Here is a 15669-nt window from a genome sequence, read left to right on the forward strand (position 1 = left end):
ATAAAATATATATAAACATATAAATATAACATAAACCCAAACGTCAGACCAGCCCAACGGGAAATGCTCCCTTTCTCCTAATAAGTCAATCTGGTCCTACAGTCTGCTATCAGAGAGCTGAGTGGTTGAGTTTAATCATGATCAGAGTCAGGAGAACATGCGTCCACTTCTGCAGTGGGGTGACCATGACGCAGCAGCCCTGCAAACAGAACGCCTCTATGAAGAACGGGCAGTAATAACGAAGTGAGAAACGATGGAGCTCTGGTCAACGTTCTGTCAGAGCTACAGCTTTGTGCCTAACAATGACCTTCCATATGTTCCCAACGGTGTAACTGCATGATTTTAGTTTGCCGTGATGTGCATTTTATTCTTAAATAAAGTAGAACATTCACCAGTTAGAGTGAGACTGACAAGGACCAAAGGATCTGAGAAGGATCAATTAGCGTTCTGCGCCGCGGTGTACCTGATGTGTTTTTGCCCTCATTCCCACCCGGCTGGATGCACAGGTAATGTGTCATGGCTACATCACACCTTGAAGTCACATATGTCTTTGTCTGCATATGTTTGTCACCTCCACACTTGATGGCTCAGAGAAGCAGCAGAATTCACACAGAGATTGGCAGAAACAGACCAAGTCGTGGCTTTAAGGGAAAGACTCCAGATCAGCATTCTCAGCACATTTCATCACACACCTCACACACACATCACAGCAGACAGTCAATAGATTCTTTCTCTAACAGTTTAGGGAAAGTAAAAAAATAATCTTTATTAAACAGGTGCAAGTATATTTCTGTTCCTTAATGAAAACCACAGGGCCCTGCTGTTGAGAGAGATTCCTCCAGAAGAAAGGATCTCTGACGTCTCCCTCCTCTGAGACCGGACCTCCTCTGGTGTCGGTCGACCTCTCCAGCTCCAACTCTCTCTGCTCAGTCATGTGGATCTCACTCACATATATTCTGCTCCACCAGCAGCAGGACTCTTTTGGAAACCAAAATCCTAGTTGAAACGTCATCTCCACTACCAACTGCCAGGATGTCATCTTCTCTCAACTCTGAAAACCTTGAACTATTCCACCCTGTAACTTCACATCTAGCAAGCAATCATTGCTGATTAGACTCAAAAAAGGCATGTTCCTGTAGAGGCAGGTATCTTAGCCCCATAGAAGTATCCACTGCTTCAGGTCTTTTCTGATGGGATGGAGACCCTGTAGGACCCAGTAGAACTTGGCACAAAAGTCCCAGTTTTAGGCAAGAGATCTAAGACTAGATGACTAGAAAAAGCACATCTCAAACAGATTTTAGACCTCTGTGACATAATCATTTCAAATCTCTGCATATTACCCAGCTTTTCTTACTGTTTGTATTAAAAAAAAAAAAAAGACTTTACCTCATTTTTACCTCAGCCACAGCAATGACAAATCCACAATCATCTTCCACTGAGTCATGATAAAACCCTCCTCGAGCGATATAATCAAAGTAATCTCTTCAGTGTCTCTTCCAGCTGTGCCCAGTTGCTAATTCACAGCTTTGATTGCACAGATCATTTTGCCTGATCAGGTTGTTTTTAATCTCAGTAGGAACAGCAGCAGGGCGGAAAAACTGTGTCAGAGAGGCCAGACAGGAAGGGCTTCCTCAGGTGATCTGTTCACTGGAACAGAAAGTGATGTCAGCAGCTAGAAGTGGGACTGAGAAGATGAATAAAAGCACAATGGCTTAACTGGAATCAATGTGTGGTTCATATAATACTGCATACAAACAATGTGCCAAGCTTTGAGTGTAGTTTTCAGGTTTAGAAAATAAATGGCTGGAACATTTAAATGCATTTTAATAAAGTGAGTCCAGAGATGGAGATGATACCACTGATGACGAAGATGATGATGAAGATGATGATGAAGATGACAGCAGTCAGTTTGTATTTAGACCAACTGTCACGATTTATTATAGAAAACAGGAGCTAGGCTCTGAGACCTTTCCCAGACTATGAGAGTTTGAGAGATGCATGACTAACCCGTGTAGTTTGGTCTGAAAGGTCACTTTGTTCTGTTACGTAAGCCGCAGCAGGAGGGATTTCTGACAGCCTGAGGTTTAGTTCTTGCTGTTAGTTGGCCCAGAAGACCTCTGCTCCACATGCCAGCACCGTAAGTAGTTTATGGTGTGGTGACAGCTCCCTGCATTTAAGGATTCCCGGTGGAGACATGAAAAGAAGAATTTCAAATTGATAATTGCACAAAGTGTCTGTATCTGAGCTCAGGTAAATGTCCAGGTGGCTGAAATAGTCTGGGTTCATGTCAGGCCAATGCGAAGAGTCCGTTTGTGAGAGTGCAGGTAGTCAGGTAGTCCTGAAGATCATTCTGTTCACCCAGACCAATCAAAATGGCTCTAGGGCTGTTCAAAGGGGAAGCTTGCCAGTCGCCATCTTCCTTTGGAGGAGTAAATCCAGGTCATGTGATCCAACAGAAAAAAAATAAAATAGCCTGTCAACAAGATAACTTTTAATCAATAAGGTCACATTTCTATCTTATTACAGGGTCATAAAGACATTAACAGAAGTGCTATAATTTAAAAGATAGCCCAAAAGTTAATGACAAATTTCTCATATTTTTTAATAGTACAGCTTAATCATTAAATTGTATTTTGAATCCAAATCAGCTAATTTATTCATTTATATATATGTATGTATGCTAAAACTGTCACCATGTTTTGACAGTTTGTTCTGAGGCAGATAATCTGTGGAAAAAGTTTAGCTTCTCTGCGTTCTCCCAGTGCTAACAAGAAACAACCAATCAGAGCCAGGAGGCGGGTCTTAGCGTTGTCAATCACAACCTCTTATCTCCCTTTCCCCCCTAGCTCTCCGATAGCGCAACATATTTCTCTAGATCCTGTTGTGAACGCTAGGCTAGTTAGCATGGCATTTGCTCCTTAGATTTTACAGAAAAGCTATCATCTTTTTTTAATTCTTGGATTTTTAAAATTTGTTAAAATTTATATTAAATACCAATGTGCGTGTGAATGTGTTTGTCTGTGTTGGTGTGAGCCAGATTCACTCCGTCTCCTCCTGACAGGGAGCAGAAACGTTTTAGCTTTCAAAGTGTCTGGGGAGCATGGGTCGAATCAAAATCACAATATGTGTCATTTTATCCGTTTGATCTGCTTTAACTCACAAATGTTGGCAAGCTAGCATGTTTAAAGAAGCACACTGCCGCAAACAAGTTTGCTACAATGCAGTGGCTGCAGAGTGAAGTCTTCTGGATGATAAAACATACTGAGGCAAACGCTGCACAGTAGGTGTAGTATAATTAATCTCCAGGTTTGTTCACTATTCATTACCATGCTGACCTTCATTCTCCAAACGGACCATAAAAGAGCGAATGTTAATTATAATCCATTGCAGGAACGGTCAGGGGGAAATAATGTACTAGCTGCACAGCATTGGTCATTTATCTGCATCCTCCACCCATACTGAGTAGCAGAATCATGAATCCATGCGTTTCTTATTATTTTTCTGAAAAGTTTGGAGCGCAGTCATGAGCCATACAGTAAAGCCAGCAGTGATGCTTTTGTTCAGGTGTAGGGAGGGATTGTTGAGTTTAAAGCTGCAGCCATTAGTAGCAGCTTTGCTGTAACATCTGTAAACCTTTTAAGGAGGAAACGAAGTTCGGCCCCTAAAGACAGAGTGGAATTGTCCTACTGTAATTAGATGAAGCATACTAACTTCATTTGTTCTCATTGGAATAAGGCCAGCAGCAACAGGCTGCTGCAGTTTAATATGTCACCGGGGAGCAAAAGACAGGAGAGACGGTTTTTACTGAGACACTGATGGGTCAGCCTTGGTCAGGGTTTGAAACTGGAAAACAAACTTTTTGTTGATCACCACTTGCTCAGTGTTTTTCACCTTTGTGTGTGGCTTGGTTTGGTTTCCTTATATGATAGACTGCACTTTCAACTGCCTTGGTGCTATACAAATAAATCTGATTGATTGATTAATAATTAAATTGAGTTTAATGGTTGGGTTTCTTGACCACAGCGCTCGCATAGGACTCATGGAATAATGAAATATATTTTTAAATAAAGGTTTTCTTTACAACAACATTTTGTTAATTAAATTCATTATTTAGAAAGATAGCTTTAATTATTTAATGGGGCATTTAATTATTAAATTGCATATTTCACAATTTCATTATATATTTAATTATTTATAGATTTACTTAAATATTTAGAGGCATATTTCTTTATTATTTAGTGATAAATTTAATTATTTAATAATGTTTTAAATAATTTTATGATACATTTAATTAATTAATGGAATATTTACACAGACATGTTTCATAGTATGTTTATTTCTTTAATTTTGTCTCTCTTAAGCCTCCATACACTAATGTGGCAAATAAAACGGCTGGAGTGAAGTAAGGGCAGCTCCAGAATATACACTCTGAACATGTGAGAATCAAAGAAAATTCAGTTAACAGTGAATTTGACTTTCTTCCATCTGGCTGCTGCTTTATGATGCTTAATGTCAGAACTAGAGTTTACATTGGACATAAAAATCCAACCCAACTTATGCCTTACTTTCTTTCCTTCCTCAACAAGATCAGCTACCTATTCCTATATTTACACTATAAGTAGGTTACCACTACCTTTTATAGTGTGGTAATCTACACTACTACCACACTATGATAAGTACTACCACACTTTATATTGTGCATTCTCATTTGGATTTCTCTGTGTTGTATAGACTTGCCACAGTAGTCAAATCTATGGGGAATTTTTCCGCCATAATATGAGAACATACATTTCCAGTCTGAGAGCAGGATTTCATGTCTTTTGTTCTCAAAACTTTTAATACTTTTGTTTATATTTTCATTTTGAAAGCAAGAGTTCATGTCTCTCTTCTCAAAACTTATGTTTACTCAAAAGTTTCCCCTTGTGCTCTCGCAGAACTCTCTTCTTGCTTACAAAACATTCTCTGCTTGCTGTTGGACTTGCTTTTTGGCACCATCACCTGGCAACCTCTCAGCAAGTGTTCTAGTGGGTGCGTTTGATTTCTTCTAGCAGTGGTGCCTGTGTGGCTACTATTGATTATAGCAACGTGGCCACCCACTGGATGTAAGGAGAAACAGCGGCCTCAGCTTTCTGTTGTGTAGTACACTAAGCATCTGTTAGCAGTGTGCTAGTGATCGTAACAGCCTTCTAATATTAGGCAGGAGTTTGTTACTAAGGAGTTTGTTACAACTAATGAAGTTGCTACAATCTATAGTAGCCACACAGGCACACTGGCTAAAAGGAAACAAACGCACCACTTCCATTCTATTGACTGAGAGGTTGCCAGGCGATGGTGTATTTTTGTTCCAAAAGCAAGCAGAAAATGTTACGTAAGAGAACAGAGAGGCTGAGCAGAGACTTTGGCTGAGCGCCAGGAGAAGTTTTTAGTACAAGCGTTACAAGTTTTGAGAAGACAGACATGAAGTCCTGCTTTCAAAATGAAAATGTAAGCAAAAGTATTAAAGGTTTTGAGAACAAAAGACATGAAATCCTGCTTTCTGACTGAAAATGTGGGTTCTTTGATTATGGTAGAAAAATCACCCCATACAGATCCCAACCCGACCAATCTTGCCCACTTAGAACTCGACGACTCAACTACTCAGAACTCGACATGGTCAGGTTTCTTTAATTCCTGCTGCCAATGCTGAGCTTAATCTACCTGGATCAGGCTGTGATACCCAGACTAGATCATTTTTTAGGTTTTTGAGATAATACACACTTTATATTCTTGTGGTTTTGGTGGCAAAATGAACTTTAATGAGCCAAATGCAATGCTTTAGGCTATTATGTGCAATGGGATTGGAGAGTAACGAGCCATTGTCATGCTCAGTTATTTCTCCTGATACTTGTTGCTGTGGTGTTCTAACAGAATGAATGGGAATTCTTTTGTGGACGTGTTTTTGTTTTTTGTTGCCTGCTGAAAACCAGTTTCCCATTGGGATATCAACAAACTGAACTAAACTGGGATGTTCTGTACCTGGTACCAGACAACTTCAAAATCACAATAATAATTCATGGAATCCAGCATTAATGTTGTTAATGTGCAAACGGGTCAGAATACTTTCAAAATTCTGTAGCTTTGAGCACCTTGCAGTCTCTGAAAGAAATTATGCAGGGAAGCCATTAAGTAGTGAATCCACATTTCTGTAGCTTCACCAAGTCAGTATCACCTGCTATACATGGACAACCTGGAGGCTCACAGAAATAAAACTATGTAGTGTACAGATAAACTTTATTAGTATCAAAATCACCAAATATGCAGTAATGTTAATCCCTATGACGCTTTTCATAATAAGCACGTTTTCTACCAGTACACTTGAATGCTTTTACCTTATTGCGACATTTATCACTCCTACTGTCTCTACTCTACCCTTCAGAAATATAATGCTCAGTTTGAAGTTGATGGAAATCAAAACAGACGTTAAATAAGCACATTATTTTCCATCGTTCCCCAAAATACAATCAGAGCCCGACTGGAGGTCTGAGGGCTTTCGGAGCAGCATCCATCCATCCATCCATCACCCTCATCAAACCCAATCAGGCTCGCAGCCGAGCGCCGGCAATCTTCAGGGGAGCCGGCAGGAAGCAGCGGAGAGGACCCAACAACGCTTGTTAATAATTTAATCGGTCGTCCGTTCTTAATAACAAAACAACAGGAGAGGAGAGGCAGAGACAAATGATTTGATTCGCACAATTATGTTCTCAGGAAATGGAAAATGGTTGCTCCAGTGAGCAAGGTGTGTGTGGCGTTCAAGCACAGATCTGTTTCAGTCAGCTCTTCTGCAACAGATCTGTGCCCATATGAGCGCAGAGCCTCTTGACATCTGAGTTATGTTTTTCATGCTTAGGGGAAGTCCTCCGTTTCCCAGGGAAGATTGCCGGAGCTCTTCAGCAGGGCTCTCTGCTTGGCTCCTTTAAACAAACAGCAGCTGCTTTTCTCAAAGAAAAAAACGGATATCTTCATACAGGATACATAAGAGCATTACATGTTGCTTTTTGAGACCTTTTTACCTTCTTCGTATTGTCAGAATCTATCAAATTAGTTTCTAGATTCTTTTGCTTTGGCAACTGACAGGCTCAGGAAGTGGTGGGTGAAACTGGCCTGATATTGTGGTTTATTATGTTGGTATTTCATGATTCAACCAGAGGAACAAATATGTTTCCACATCAGACCAGGTTGGGTAATACAGGTTGTTTTCTTTAACATCAAAAATAATCATTTGGAAACAACTTTTTGTATTTATTCAGGTAATCTCTGTCTGATATTAAAATTTGTTCAATGATCAGAAACATTTAAGTAAGGGAAAAATAGCAAAAGCAGTAAAAATCTGTATGGGAGCAAATACAGCATGTTTGTATCACAATATTTGAACCTGAGAGCTATGCTCCTAAATATTTCGTACGATAACTTACACATTTTGATATCAATTACCAATGTGTGCTTGTAACAAACTTCCTACCCTACAGTTTATGGCTGTTCTAAACATCCTTAAAATTTAAAAAATATCAAACTGGATCCAAGAATGGACTATTGTTTAACAGTAACCTGCTTTCAAATTAATGTTTGCAAGCGGTTTACATCATATGTGGACAACAGAATAGTGTGCGGATGCTTGTGATAATAAGAGAACAGACTAGAATAAATACACATGAATAAAATGTCATTTGACTCACATAAAGCTGTTGCTGAGCTGAGCTGCAGCTCAGATCACCGGGTCACAAACAACAACTTTTCTTTTCGACAGTCAGAGAACTGAGAAAGTGTGCAACTATTTGCCAGGATCTGACCTTTAGTCAAAGAGAGCATTAAAAAAAAAAAAAATAAATAAAAAAAGAGAGAAAGCAGCCTGGCTCGTGCAGCGTTTGGTGCAGTGGCGAACTGCTGCAGAATGTAAAGGAGCCATGCAGTGAGCGCGGCGCTCTCTGTGGTGTCCCTGGGCTGTTTCTGCTCTGCGACGACAGCGCCGTGTTTACAAAAACAAAATCCTCCGAAGATATCACAGAATAACACAATACTGCAAACAGAGGTCCTTGTCTTACGCATACAAATAAAGAAGTGGACAAATTCACACAGAAATATTGTCAGACAGCGTATTGCCTCAAAGGAGAACAACACAGAAAACACTTGAAGGATCACAACCAGAAATCTACACCTAGATCCGTTTCACTCAACACAAAGAGATAAACACAAAGCAATCACAACATTTTTCATGACTATAGATAAAACTAATAAGGTTTATAATAACTGCGAACAGCAACTGTTAACATGGAAAAAAAAGTTTGTTCTGTGAAACAGTTTCAGTATATTTTACTGATTTAGTAACAAACCACAGATAGATCTTTTTTTTTTATTTATTGGAGCTGTTACAGTCTGTTCTCAGGGTTTAACAAATCTGTTGAGTTAGGCTACCCTTTTAATAACAGTGTGCAAGTTTAAGCAGATAATGAGCAATAAAATAACATGAGACATGCATTCACCCAGAAAAAAAGCCTCCTAAGATCTTGTCTCAGCGATTCTCTTAAGGCGCCGTCATGTGTGATGAAGTAACTGAAGCACACGCCACACATGTCACAGATCGGGCTCTTCCTGATGTCTTTATGGGTGTTTTATGGAAACACTATGAAACATGTGACGGTACATCAGGGGTTCCCATCATGTCAGAGTGGCTCACTATTGGCGTGGCAACATATCCTGGTCCTGGATAGTTTGGTGGCTGCCTATCCAGGAGGTGTTATTAAAAGTGTTATTTTAAGGGCGTGGCGTAGGGGTTAGAGCGACCCATATTTGGAGACCTTGAGTCCTCGACGCAGCCGGCGCGGGTTCGACTCCCGGACCCGGCAACATTTGCCACATGTCTTCCCCTTTCCTGTCAGCCTACTTTCGTATAAGGGACACTAGAGCCCACAAAAAGAAGAGAGTCTTTTTTACTCCTCCAGGGGGGGAGGAGTAAAAAAAAAGTGTTATTTTAACTCGATCAGATGGACCAATACAAACACTTTCAAAATGAAAAATATGGATCTGAACATAAATGAACACTTCAGTGTATGAATTTATCTGCCATGTTGTTGAGCCAATGAGAAAATAAATCCTGTTACAGCATAAATATTCCATCTATGACGTTTCCTCACTGCAGTGACATCCTGTGTCGTTTTTCTTAACATTTCGATGTAAAATGGTCTTTATTTTTCCATGTGAATGCAGTGCCTCCTTTACATCAAAGAAAAAATATAAAAATATGAGTCAAGTTTCACAACTGAGGACAAAATTCAAAAACACCCCATAAGTACATCCACTTAAAGGGCTTCAGTGTGTGGAGGAAATGGTGGAGGAAATTCTCCACCATGTTGGGGGAAAGTGCAAAACTTCCTGCTGTCAGCTGCGATTATTGCCCTCACTGAAACTATTGGCCTTATGAAAACATGTGTGAGATAATGCTATCGTGGACGCATTGAGACGAAGAGTGTTAGCATCCGAGCCTGTTATCTGTGAGCTGCAGGCGGAGCTGGAAACGTCCCTGATGTGCTGCCATGAACACTTCCAGCTCAGTCGACCAGCACAGATCAGAAAGAGGCAACGACTTGACTAGATGTGAACGGACCCGGTCATCCACGACTGTGACGCTGAGGCTTTTATTGAGCGCTGAGAAGGATGGATGTGAAGTCAGGAGGAATCACTCCCCTTCCTCCGAAACAATCTGAAATACTCTGCATTTCTCAACTCTCTGACAGAGCAGAGAAGGAGGTAAAAATAATTTTAAAAAAAGATCTCAAAAAACGTCTCAAGCTGCTGCCCTTCCTTTCGTATCTGTGTGAGAATATATTTGGTGTGAAGCTGCAGAATTTCAGAGGGGAAGTGGAGGGTAAATATAATGGAGGACAAAGCCAGCTCAGCAGAACCTTCATACAAAGCAATGTAAATGTCAATCATCCTGCATGACTCCATGGTTATTCAGTACCGGCACCAGCAGCTTTAAAATTCTCCAATTAAGTAGAAGTTTCAAATCAGCACTCTGCAACACTGAGGCAGCTTGTTGTTTAGTCGGAGGTTGGACTGCCAACGCTGCTGATTCAGGGAGCCCAGCAACATTGTTTCACACAGCAGTGTGTTTTTAAAGATGTCATCTTTATTGTGGTTTTGGTAAACAAAGTACACAAATGACTTTTTGCACTTTTTGCTACCGATCTGATGAGTTGTGCAGCTATGTATGAACTAAAAGCCCTGATTGGACGAAATCAAGCTGTTCTCTGCTTTTTCACGATGTTACATAGTCGTCAGAGGAAGGCACAGGAAGGGCTTCGGTATGAAAGAAAGACAAACTTTTATATTTTCATACTATTTCCCATCAGGCTGTTTTCTTATGAACTTCTTTTTTTGTTTTCTAGAAAAACAATCTTTTTATTTCCAATTTTCAAAAAACTTCCTCGTAAGTGTGCCATCATGAAAACACTGAAAACAAACCAGGAACTACAGCAGGCATAACATCGACTACTTCTTTGACTCCAAAATGTTTCTTTGTAAAGAGGAGAACAGCTGACAATAGTAAATACTCGGTGCATGAAGCACATTTCAACACATTTAGAATCACAACAAAATATAATGTTGAAGTGTTTTGTTTCAGTCACTCCTTCACCAGTTTGTTCCCACTTCTTTCTATTTATTACAACTATTTCTTCCTTTAAGGTTTTATGTCACATCTTATTTCTACTTATTGTGGTTCAAATCCAGCATGTGATTGATTATGATTTCTGATCAAATTGACAGTGGGAGGTATTTAGTTTTATTTGAATGATATAACTTCCTATGGGTAAATCGCAGCAGAACACTCTAAATATCTGGAGCCGTTCTAAAGACATCTGAAGGCCTCATAAGGTCTGGAGAAAAGTCTTCAGTCCATTGACGTAAACCAATTGAGAACCACGAAACAGCTCCCTAAATGAAACTCTAATTTTTGAAGAACCACCCATTTATTTCTGTTTTTGAGCTTTAAAATTAAATAAAATGATATTAAAAAACACAATCCTTTGGCAATAGAGGACAAATACATTTTCTTCAATGTGGTAATAATTGTAGAAACCTAATGACAAGAAAATTAGATTGGAAGATAAATTATGTTTTTTATCATTCTGTTGTGAAAATTCAAAATTTTTCAATGACAAAACAGAAAAACTGCCAACATCTCCATTTGTTATTATGTCTATAGTTAAAAACACAACAATGGACCCCCAGTATTTGTGTGGGTTAAGGGCCACGGCTACCCAGGAATAGATAAAAACCACAAATACATCATTGCCCCTCTAAACGCGAATGTATCTGGATAACATAATAGTTAAAACACCAGACATACCTTAATATGCATAAATATGAACAGCAGAAACCATTTTAGCACAACTGCAAAAGTTAATATCTACAGTCTTCCTTTTTGCCTACTGATCTGCATATCGGTGTATAAATGTGTGTGTGTTTGTGAGTGCAACTGGGTGAATGTGAGTCTAGTGTAAAGAGCTTTGAGTGGTCAAAATGACTGGAAAAGCACTATATAAGTTCAGTCCATTTACCATTTATTTACCATTCCTCCTCTACCATCTTGGGGGTTCGGCCAATCAAGACCAAGGAAAATGAATGGTGCTTTGGGATTGGCTGCTTTGCAAATTCCAGCCAATAGCGTGTCAAGTAGCCGAGGTCTTCAGGCTTCCCAAGCTGCATTTTCTTTAGAACATTTCAGATATGCTCGATGAAAAAAATCCATGAATATATTAATTTTTATGCAAATAATTTGCAGTTATATTCCAAAGAAAAATTGGCAAATTCTAAACTGCTAATAGGCGGGACTCCACTGTAGTCTGCAATAGCCAAAGTTATTAAGAGCCACTGTGGAAGGTCCAAAGTAGGGATGAAAAATATATGTTTTTTTATATATTTCTTTTACATATTGACAAGGGTCTGATATGTAAAACTGTACCGATATAAACATGGGATATTAACAACCCATGTTTGTTTCCATCTTTTTGCCACTGGTTTCTGGAGGCTGATCATGTAGTATTTCTTTGGACATGTGACAGAGACAGTCATGCAGTGAAGGATTGTGGGGAGTTAAGCTGAAGTTAAGTCAGCGCTGTGGTCATTTCTTTCAAAGTGTTGAAAGGATAGTGAAATACATATATTTATATAGATGTAAAATATCGGTAAATATCGGTTATCAGCCAAAACAGCGATATTAATGTCAGATATCAGTATCATCCCAAACTTTACCATCGGTGCATTCCTAGTGCAAAGAGCCACTTGTGGCTCCGGAGCCGTAGGTTGCAGACCCCTGAACTAGAGCAAAGACACCAGCAGAGCAGAGTTAAAAAGATATTTTTATAAGAATCACAAAATTCTTTCAAATAGCCTGCTGGGTCACCTTTAATCTCAGCCAACAAGACTGAATTGAATCTTCATCCTTGACATGCCCAGATCTCCAACTGATTTAACCAGAGTGTTTAGCATTCTTTACATGAGTGTCTGTATAGCAAAAATCAAAACGCCTAGAAATAATTACAGATAGCAGACCTTATAGCTGCAGTAATGTATTAATATGTGGAGTCATTGAAGCAGCAATAATAATGGATGATGCTTGCTTTCAAATGAAAGTTATAAGCTAATGTTTTAAATTTTATACATTTTAGTTTTCATGTATTTGTTTGAAAAAATGCCAGAAAAAGTGGCATTTCTGCTCAAAAGGTATGATACAACAATAAATCTCCAGTCTCATCATAAGACACCAAGAAATACAATGAATGTTAAAGTCCAACTCTGGGGGAGCAACACTGAACCACCAGAGGGCGCCTTTTAAATCCTACTGTGTTCCTGTCGAACAGCTCAGAACACTTCAATCAAAAAACAAGAAAAGGAAGAAACTAAGTATTGCCTTTACTAATCATTGCTACTTTGTAAGATTTCAGTTAAATCTTAAAATAATAATAATAATAATAATTTGAAAAACTACTAAAAATATTGAAAATAAACTAAATATACTAATAAGTCTATGCATCACCTACTTCATATGAAGGTTGTCTACCTGCAGATCTTCACAGGCTACCAAGGGAAACACGCTTTGAGCACAACACATGCAGCTAAAACACACACAGGTGGTAAGAAAAGGCATCTGTGCGCCAGCATTTCAAGAAAGAGCAGCTAAAACCGCCTCAGTGGTTCTGCCTACCGCACACCGCCGCCAGGCAGACAAACACGCGCAGGTGCATCTACGCGTTCAGCTACTGCCGACTCGGTGAGAATGCCAAACAAAAAGTCTCTGAGCTGCAGAAATGACGCGACGTCCCACTGAGGATGTGTGGCTTATAAAAGGCCTTCAACTTCTGATCTACAGTTAGTTGTACAGTAAGTCTAAGAGATTTCACCTGAGTTCATACAACAGTCTGTACGAAATACTAACACGTTTACCTGGAAGTTTCATCTCCAAAAAAAAAAACAAGCTTCAGCTTATTCAATTTGTAAATCTAAATGTATTGTATGAATAAAAGCTGTTTCTTAATGCAATGCCACAGACAGAGAGGTTGAAAACCTATTCCTAAGATGCTTTGATGACTTATTTACATATAAGCTCTGCTTCCTTTAGTAAAAAGCTTTATCACATGAAAAAGAACGACTAAACCTTTTTCTTAAAAGTCTCAGTCTTAAAAGAGCCGAGTAGTTTTACTAAAGGCAAGGCAAGGGGGAAAAAAAGCTTTGCTCTAAAGTGTACATGGAGATCTCTCTGTTGTCTGCTGTCAGTCCTTCAGCATCACTGACACATTTAGGTTCGCTGCTCCTCCTGCTTCCTGTCCGCTTCCTCCTCTGATCCCCCAGAGTCAGGCAGACAGTGAAAATAGGTAAGAGTTAAAAAAAAAACCCCGACCTGCTGGGTGTTTCTACCAGGCCACATTCTGCCTTTTCTGAAGGTTCTAGAGAGGAAAACAAAAAAGACACCCTACTGCGCCGCTGCTGCTCCAGCTCTGCTGCAGAGCCAGAGGCCCGCGGGCCAACCAAGAGGGCAGGGGCCCCCCGGGATCCAAACGCCCTGTCACTGGGCAACAGTAGGCTCAGACTCGCTATAGCCGGCTGACAAGCCCGAAGTTGAGTCGGTGAGGTCACAAGAGGTCATCGTAGTCCAGCAGCTTGGAGTGCTGACGGCTTTTCCAAAGGCGGTACAGGCGGAAGTCGAAGTACATCTCGATCATCTCTTTGCCTGCAGGGCGACACATGGGAAACAGAAGGTCGGCTTACGACGACGCTCAACTCAGGAAAGCCGGATGTCACCAGCACCAGCTTCCTGCTGCGTTCACAAACCCAGCGACCGTTCAGATCATTTAGCAAAAATAAATCCCATTTTCTCCTAACTGATTGATCCTCTATTGTGGAACTGCTGGTGACAAGCCGGTTTAGTGACTTTATTTCATAATGACATTGATGATTCTTCATGTTTTTGTATCACAAATGCAGAAAATATGTATCGTTAAAAAATTATAGTAGAGCTTCCATATCATCACCTTCCTAAAAACATCTATTGGAAAGTAGGAGGTGGTAATTTTTTTAATGACTTATCAAAAAGACAAATTCTAACCAATAAGAGCAACAAGACTGATTTCTAAATCTATACAGAATTAGCCTATTTTAATTTTTCTGAGATAAAGAAATATTTGCCACATAATTTAATGGAAATCTTGACTACAGCACAGGTCTTCTGGTTTCCTTCACGCTATAGAAGCTGACTAGATAACTACCGTACCCGTATAGGAAAGTGAACGCCGTGATGCACATGGGTTGGAGTCGATGGAAGCTTATTTAATGACTGTCAGTCCATTGATGAATGACCGAGATGTCATCAGATTTGCTGGCAGTAATTTGATTGTTGCAGGCAAGAAGTGGGTCAGCGAACTGCAGTCTTTGACTTTCTGCTGTGGTGTCATTTTTTATGAGCCTGGAAATTTTCAACACACTAGGGCTGGGAGATCTTGCCAAAAAATGATATCACAATATAAAAACTTTTAAACACCTCCATAATGTTATCACAGATGATATTCCACATTTACTGCTTTTTCAGTTTCTTTTCATTTGAACAGATCAATATGTACCTTAAAAACAAAGCTGTTTTTCATGCTTTTTTGTTTTTTGCTTTTCTTTATAAACAGTTATTAGAATACAAAATCTAATCAAATACAAATATACCCAAAAATCACACAATAAGCTTGCATTTATCAAAAACAAATATATAAAATAAATAAATATAAATGTCAACTAATTTTGGACAACAAAAAACCCAGTTTGAAATAAGCTACTGAGGGTAAATTAAAAAAAACTTAAATACACAACTGAAGCAAACTTTTGATGCTTCTGACTATTAATAGTTAGTTGCATGTCATTTTTTTGTCATTTTGTTTTATTTATTAATGATGAAAAGATTGCCTGAGAATTAATTATGATGCTCTAGGAGGGCCCCAAGTGTTCAGATAGTCATTAACCAGATTAATCAGAAAGTGTGAAGAGCTCTTTGTTTCCATTTTATTTTCAAGCATCTAGCATGCTGAGCTGAGTGATTATGTATCAGTGTAGATGGCGTATTTATTAGATTATCTTATTACTTTATCATTTTAT

General features: G+C 39.2%; 1 protein-coding gene across 7 annotated transcripts in view; it reads right to left on the minus strand.

Annotated features, from left to right (window-relative positions):
* Positions 1-8891: 8891 nt before the first annotated feature.
* nsmf (NMDA receptor synaptonuclear signaling and neuronal migration factor) overlaps positions 8892-15669 on the minus strand; it is a 54508-nt gene continuing 47730 nt past the window's right edge. For all 7 annotated transcript variants that reach the window (XM_023342923.1, XM_023342920.1, XM_023342919.1 and 4 more), the window contains one exon: positions 8892-14263. In XM_023342923.1, the coding sequence (XP_023198691.1) occupies positions 14166-14263 (98 nt within the window). In that variant the 3' untranslated portion in view covers positions 8892-14165. The remainder of the gene's footprint in view (positions 14264-15669) is intronic.

Source organism: Xiphophorus maculatus, chromosome 11, assembly GCF_002775205.1.
Source record: "Xiphophorus maculatus strain JP 163 A chromosome 11, X_maculatus-5.0-male, whole genome shotgun sequence".
In the NCBI taxonomy this organism is placed as follows: Eukaryota; Metazoa; Chordata; class Actinopteri; order Cyprinodontiformes; family Poeciliidae; genus Xiphophorus; species Xiphophorus maculatus.